This window comes from Austrofundulus limnaeus, unplaced genomic scaffold, assembly GCF_001266775.1.
Source record: "Austrofundulus limnaeus strain Quisiro unplaced genomic scaffold, Austrofundulus_limnaeus-1.0 Scaffold208, whole genome shotgun sequence".
NCBI lineage: Eukaryota > Metazoa > Chordata > Actinopteri > Cyprinodontiformes > Rivulidae > Austrofundulus > Austrofundulus limnaeus.
The window spans coordinates 866,868-874,961 of record NW_013952610.1 but is presented as its reverse complement, the minus strand read 5'-3'; the positions used below and the strand labels follow the sequence as shown (position 1 = coordinate 874,961).

Here is an 8,094-nt window from a genome sequence, read left to right as displayed (position 1 = left end):
CGTGTGCAATTAATCGTCAGAAAAACATTAATCGATTACTTGTTGGCACTTGACAATTAATACAATTAACGCCACCAGGCAGATTGACTGGGGATTACTCCGGTCAGTCTGCTCAGTGCTCCTCTCCGCTTCAAATATGACGAACATTAAAATAAAGTTCTGTAATTTATTTATCTATCTACACAATTTAAAATATGATGTATAGCCTGAAATCTGTAATTTTCACCCAATTTGGAACAATTTTTTACAAAAAGCAAATCTTTCCCACTAAATTGGTCATGCTACTACAAAATAAAGGTGCCCTGGGACTCAGGGCATTAATCGTCAAATTAATCGTTATCGGCTAAATACCACAATTAATCGTCCATCCATCCATCCATCCATTTTCTGTACACGCTTCTTCCTTTTCAGGGTTGCGTGGGTCACTGGTGCCCATATCCAGCAGTCACAGTGCGAGGGGCGGGGTACACCCTGGACAGGTCGCAAGTCTATCACAGGGCCACACATAGAGACAAATGAGACAAACAACCATTCACTCTCTCACTCACAACTAGGGACAATTTAGAGTTATCAATTAACCTAACAGTCATGTTTTTGGTCTGTGGGAGGAAGCCGGAGTGCCCGGAGAGAACCCACGCATGCACGGAGAGAACATGCAAACTCTGCCCAGAAAGGTCCCCGGACCTGGATTTGAACCGGCGACCTTCTTGCTGAGAGGCATCAGCTCTACCAACTGAGCCACCGTTAAGCCACAATTAATCGTGATTAATTTTTTTTGCCAATATCGCCCAACCCTAGTCTGCCTTTTGTTTTTATTACATTTTAGACCAGACTAGTGTCTTATACACTGACTGGCACATTTGTGTTATTTATTTATTTGTTTTGCAGTTGTTTTCTCTACCTAACGTGGCTGTGTGTGTGTCTTGTCAGGTGGTGAACAGGTGGAACTCTTTGAATGGTCTGGAGCTGGCAGTCTGGACCAGTGAGGGCCAGCACCTACAGATGACACCATCCTGCTGCAGACTGAGGTTTGAAATAGTTGTTGGAGATTTGTGAATCTGCACCATCGTAAGTCACTTTTTGTAATAGTATAAACAAGAGAGTTTTATATTGTGTGCTTTGACTTTAGTTTTGTTTTGTTTTTCCTCCTCTGTATGGAGAGAAAGAAAAGGAGAGTTCTTTGAATAAATGGAGACGAGTTCCCGTGCTCCAAAGTTATTTAAGTCTGTGGTTCTCAGTGTTCAGGTTTCCAGCCCTCATAGCTCACACGTTACAGGGAGTACTAATTGAATGAGGTAAAAAAAATTGATCCTTTTTGTTCGAGCATCACTTTTCTGTTTCTCTGTCAGGAGTTTAGTAAGGATTTCGATGCTCGAACAAAAAGGATCTTTTCTTTTGTTTTTGTAGGTAAATATATGGTTAAGTAGATAGTTTGGTTTGACAATACTTTAAATTAAATAAAACTAGCAACACATTACGTTCTGCTTTATTTAAAGAAGTGACGAGTAGGGAGACGAAAAATTATGTTTTTTTGATACTGAGACTGGACGAGTAGATTTCGGCAAACTGCCAACTTCAAAAGTAGCTCTTGGTTCAACAAAGGTTGGGCACCCCTGATTATAGTTTCCCAATAGTGATCTTAATCAGAGAAAAAAAAGAAAGTAACTCCCCCTAAATTAGGATATATTGGAAACATTTTCTTATTTATGTTGCCAAACAGGAAACAGAATATTTTGTTTGTATCACTATTGTGTTTATGTTTACTACTAAACATACTACTACTGGGAGGAGGCTGTTGTGTAGTGGTAGAGAAGCCAAATTGGGACCCGAAAGTCACAGGTTCAACTCCCTGCCAAGCCCACGTTGTGGTGTCATTGAGCAAGACACCCAACCTCCAACTGCTCCCAGGGCACCTCTACTTACTGTAGGTGTTTCTCACGTGTGATGGCAAACACAGAGCACAAATTTCATCATCGCATGGGAACATGCATTGATGACAAATAAAGTACTTTTACCTTCCTACCAACATTTGTTGTAATGCCAATTCTTAGTCTGCAAAAACGAGTGATCTTTATTTTTCCTTGTCTATTTTCAGTTATGGAGCTAATCACACACTGGGTGGCACTGTGTCTCAGTTGGTAGAGCTGTTGCCTCTCAGCAAGAAGGACGCCGGATCAAATCCCTGCCAGAGACCTTTCTGGGTAGAGATTGCATGTTCTTTGAATGTGTGGACTTTCTCCTGGCCCTCTGGTTTCTTCCCAGACCAAAAACATGAATGTTGATTGGTAACTACTGTCTCTATGTGTGAGTGAGGGAGTAAACGGTTTGTGTCCCTGTGATGGACTTGGGACCTGTCCAAGGTGTACCCTGCCCCCTCACACAGAAACTGTTGGATATGGGCACTAGTGAACCCCATGACCCTGAAAGGAAGAAGCAGGTATACAGTAGATAATGGAAATGGAACTTACCACTGCACTTTTCAATGTCTGGCTATTTTCACATTTTTAGTTGGTATTTTAGTGGGCTGTAACACATTTTCTTTCTCTCTGCTTGGCTTTAAACAGAAACGTTTTTTGAGCAAACTTATTCTATTTGCTCAGATATTGAGAGGAGTGGTCATTGCTCCCTTACAGAGTAACTTATTCCCCATTTGATTGATAGTTATATTATCTGCAGTGGCATGCACAGACATGGGGGCTGGTGATCAAGTGGAAAAAGAGGTGCACGGAATCGCTGGCTGTCCTAGTAATGTGACATTTATTACAGACATACCTTGATGTCTTGCATATTTGTCTATTTTAAATCAGTAGCTTTATTCTTTAATATTGTTTAATATTCAACACTACAGGTTGGTTTATGTAACAAACTGGCAGCAACAGAACAAAGACTAGTAATGACAATTTGTTTGTAGTGTGTCTATAAAAAAATCACCTATAATAAAGTTTATTTTTACAAAATTACTAATGGCTTTCTTGTTCTATGGAGGATCTTCTTTTCTCTCTCATCAGAAAGTTGTTTCTGTTCTGCTCTGAATTCTAACATTTCAGCTGATATTTTCCAATGAATTGTCTCCCTCACCTTCCATGTTCATAGATGTCCTCCTGCAGACAAATCACCAATGTGTCATTTTATTATAGACACATTAGACTTTCATTCATTGTTCTGGCAGTTATTGCACAACAATATTTTATTAAAGTTTTTAAGACAAAAAAATGCCAATTTACTTTTTAATTAAATACATTCTAAAAATGATCAGAAAAAGCTTTGGTTAAAAAATATGTAAAAGTCCACCATTTTTTAATTTTATCATAATGAAAAAATAAAACCACAAGCAAGTCAGCTGATCTCTGCTGCTATCTGTCGGTCCACAGACACAGTGGAAGCAGTGTGAAGGACGTGCGCTGCTGCGGATTTGATTGACAGCTGACGCTGTGTCACTGCCTTTCTCTCTCCTCTATTTCTCTTTCTACATCGAAGGCAAAGAGACAGAAATAAGGAGCCATTATCTACTGCAGTGGTTCCCAAAGTGGGGTCCTGAAACATCAAGGTGGGGTCCTGAAAAGACTTTCTAAATTAATTACATTTTTGCCTTAGTTGCCTAAAATGTATAAATGCAGAATAATAAATATTGTTACTATGCCCATGTTTAGTTGACCTGATACAAATGTTTATCAGCCAAAAATAGTTGTGGGCACAGGTCTCTGCTACTGTTAGTTTGTGGGTCAAAAGCTGAAAAGTTTGGGAACCACTGCACTTCAGAAATTAATTTAAAGTGTAATAAAATAATTGGTGATGTAATATTTTCCCTATAATTATTACAAAAGCACAAAATGAGTATAAATAAGTATTTATATTTGTGTAGCCTTTGTTTTTAGGGTTATTAACAAAGTTTGTGTACTCAGACCAGTAATATTTGGGGTCACAAGTTTTTGCCATGAATATTTTGTGGGTCAGAAGATAAAAAGTTTGGGAACCACTGGTCTAATGGTTGCATTTTGTAGCCACCAAACAATGACTGTTGATTGTTTCCTTTGTTTTTGACTTTTCATAATTTGATTAGTCAAATGTGGGACCTTTTTCAACTTGCGGGACGCCGGGAAAAGAGTGAAGAACGAGGAACAGTTCTGCACAGTTTACCTGGGTGTAAATTACCTGCTTGTTAGCTGTCCTCTGACGTAGAGGAGAGAAGAGAGAGAAGCTGTTTTAGCAGCACTCCTTTTTGTCCCAACGTGCAGCGTATTCACTGAGCGACACCGCACAGGAGTGCTGCGGGCGCGCACGTTTGTGTGGTGAAGAGAGAATGCGAGGGCATTAATAATAATATTAATAATGTTACTATTAAATAAATACAATTAATAAAATGTGCAACCAAGGGCGACAGATGAAGCATAACAAAATAAAATAAAATAAAATAAAATAAACTGGTTCCACAAGGACACTTAATGGTCTGGAGGTAAAGGGACAGGTGCTCAGGCACCACCTGTCATCTATCTGTGCATGTCCCTGATTAACTGTGTCATTCTGGAAGTGGTCATTCAACTAGATCTGTTACAAAAGGACAACTGATATTACCAACTTTTAAAAACTGTTACGGTCAGAGGTCTTTCTTCTATGTTTATACTAAAGCATGGAATGACATTCCTCAAAACATAAAGTCCTTCAAAACTACAGCCCTTTAAGAAGAAYCTTGTCTGCCATCTGCTGGACACTTTCTGTTGTGCTCATATTTAGACCTCCTATTTTGCAAATGCTGCCTTCCTGAAATTTGTTATGCTTGTTTGTCTTTGTGTCTATGGTGTATAAKGATGTGATTGTGATGCTGTAATACTGAGTGTTTTATGTGCTGCAGAACAGGAACCTGCTGTAAAACAGCATTTATGCCGAGTCAGGCTTGATTTTTAATAATCTTTTCCTGTTAAATAAATAAATCAAATCAATTCTTAAAACACTCTTGTCACAGTGATATATGTGTGTAAAACTGTGGCAATTTAACTAAATCCTTTATCTGAAATAATGTCCATAAGCAAATAAATAAATAAAAATAAATAAATATTCATTTTTAAACATCTTCTCATATTATCTCCAGCAAAACATAGCTAGTACAGTGAAAAACTGTATTGATCCTTGCCTCTGTAATATTTCTGTCTAATTTTTCTTAAATCAAGGCTAAACAGGAAGTAACACATTCAAAATAAAATCTGAATTTCAAAATAATGTCAACAAAAGCTCTGTTTAACTAACTTACAGCAAAAATTAAAGACAAAAATATTAATACAAATATATTTTGTGAATCATTATTTATGTCTCTAACAGAAGCTGTTTCACATATTCTTTGCACATTCAAACTGTAGCACTTGAAATGTTATTGGTACCTGACTGAAGTCCAAGCATCTTCTGTCACAATACCCCATCGAAGTCCAGACACAAGTTGAAAAAGGGCAGGGAAAGCAGAAAAACACGGTTTCTCGCTGGACATCAACAAAACAGTCTAAGTTTTGAAACGAAAAAAAAAAAAGTATTAAAAAAAGTAAAAAGAGCGGTAATTCTTCTCACTCAGCTGGTGGTGTGGGTGTTTTTTTTTTTTTTTACCTGCTGCTTCGATTTAAAGTTAGCTTGGATTTATAAATTCTCCATCCTTAAGTCAGGCTTGGCGAGAGGAAAACAAAAACTGGATCTCAGCCGCGCTTGACCTGCTGCTAATTTGCGTATTATTTTTACTCCTTTTACTCTGCAGCTGCGCGGGGTAACAGGAAGAGTCTCTGAGCTCTCGAGCGCCCCCTACCGGCCAGCAGGAGAACTGCCCGTCTTCACAGCAGTTTTACATGGAGACAGTCTATTCCCGGTATTTGAACAGGAAATGTGAAAATTCTGCGATTTTGAAAAAACAAAATAAAAATAAATCAAATTAAGTGAAATTGTAAATATAACGTTTTAATTAATTGTATTTTTTTCTTCCCGCACGTCACTGAGAGCTGCTGCTTTGAGCTTTCTGTGAGCACCTGAACGCAACGCGAGAGCATCAGCGAGGGGCGTTTAAGAAGAGGAGGAGGAGGAGGAGAGGAAGAGTGGAAGCGTAGCGAGGAGAAGAATGAAGAACATCCCTGGAATCTGAGCTGGAGGACGGGGAAAACGTCCTCGCTGTCTCGTTAGAGACCGACAGGAAGCAGCATGGAGGAGAAGCGGTTTCTTTGCGGGGTGGTGGAAGGTGAGAGCGGCCGACTTCATTACTGACCTCCTAGTTGATTAAAAAATAATAATAATGATTATACTTATTGTTATTGTTAAACCTTAGCCTAATAATTTTAACAGTCTGACATGAATCCCGTTATGTTTCATCCAGTAAGATGGGCGTGGGTGAGGTGATAAATATATTTATGAGGACAGAAAAAGCTCATGAGGAAAAGCTAAATGATGGAGAATCAGCCAAGCAGCAAAGGGTGGAAAACATTTGGCTGCTGTCTGGTTGAAAAGCTGCAGCCTGATGGAGGAAGATGTTTGGATCTTATCCGCTAAAAATAAAAACGATAAGCTTATAATATTAGCAATTACGATATAAGAATAAAAATAATGGGATACTGTTTAAAAAACGTTGAGATTGGTGACTGGAGACCTCACTGAGGTTTGACAATTACAGATGATGGAGATGAGGAAATCTGTTATAACAATAATGAGGATGATTAGGAAAAGTTCAAATTTCAGATGCAATTAAGAGTGATGATGAAGAGAATAATGTTAATAAGGCTGACTTGATGATTGAGATGATTATTATACAATCTGCATTTAATAAAACGAGGAGCTTAAACACTTCATGAGAAACATGCTTGATTATATTGACAATATATTTAGTGACCTACATCCCTGTTTCTACTGTAAAGCCTGGTAAATTGGTTCATCCCAGCTCATGGGGAAACTGTTTTAAATCATTTGATTGAACTCAAACACAGAACCAGAAATGGGATGTTCACAAATGATTCGATTCCTTTGAACAACTCTTTAAAACGAACAATGGGAATCGAGTCGGAGAATATAAGAACTGTTCTTTTTTTCTCTCTTTCTCTTGCGTTTCCCTCATGTAGACAGACACGCTCCTTTGCTTTTTCACTGACTTGAAGAGGAAGAGGCAAAAGAGGAGGAACATGCCCCCATAGCAGACAGGTGTGGGCCAGATCTGGTGTCAAACTTGCACTGCTGGCATGGCAAGTGGTTTGTCAACCATATGTAGGCCAGGTTTGGTAACGATACTGTTTTAGGAAGGTATGCCACAACTGGTCTGGTTGTAGTTTGGTTTATGTGGTGCTGGCCCACAACCACCTCTAGGCCACCAAAGGGCCAGTTGAAAGGAAAGGATGCACAAGATTCAGCTTCCTTCAGCAAGTCAAGAATCCCAAATAAATACTTTTTTAAATATAGTAGAAGCAATTTGAGTTTTTTTATTTAGTTGTATGAGTAAAGTCTACAGAGGTGATAATTTGTTATGGCTCAGCRGAGAGCACACTTGTAGACACGCTTACACACACACACACACCAAAGCAAGGGAAAAAATAAATAAATTCTAATTTACATGCAAAAGAATGTGGTCAAACTGTATTTAATTTACTCCTCATCCTGACCCACTTACTGTACTCGGATACTTGTACACACACATACATACACACAAACTGCAGACTTATTCAAAAACACAAAGGACCAAGAGGGACGCTGGAGATGCTCCCATTTCTAAAAATAGAAAATGTGTTGGAGAGTGTGCATGCAGATGAATTTAGACCTCTTATAAATGCAGTGAGATGTGGCCATGGATGCACTGAAGGAGCTCAACTCTTGCTGGATGGAGCTTCTACAGCTGCTATTGATCCAAAACCTGCTGTGTTTGTGGATAAAAGCAGCAGCATATTTAGTGATTTATATATACAGCGGGTAAAATAAGTATTGAACACGTCACCATTTTTTCTCAGTAAATATATTACTAGAGGAGCTAATGACATGAAATTTTCACCAGTTGTCGGTAACAACCCAAGTGATCCATACATACAAAGAAATCAAACCATAAATGTCCAGAAATGAAGTTATTTGTAATAATGTGGAATGGCACAGGGA

At 38.6% G+C, this 8,094-nt stretch overlaps 1 protein-coding gene across 3 annotated transcripts in view; it reads left to right on the top strand.

The window, feature by feature from the left end:
- The first annotated feature begins 5,944 nt into the window (after positions 1-5,944).
- si:dkey-183c6.8 (protein O-GlcNAcase) overlaps positions 5,945-8,094 on the top strand; it is a 20,580-nt gene continuing 18,430 nt past the window's right edge. For 2 of the 3 annotated variants that reach the window (XM_014019071.1, XM_014019070.1), the window contains exon 1: positions 5,948-6,205. In XM_014019071.1, the coding sequence (XP_013874525.1) occupies positions 6,169-6,205 (37 nt within the window). In that variant the 5' untranslated portion in view covers positions 5,948-6,168. Of the gene's footprint in view, positions 6,206-8,094 lie in introns of all 3 variants that reach the window. The other variant, XM_014019072.1, reaches the window with a different exon arrangement.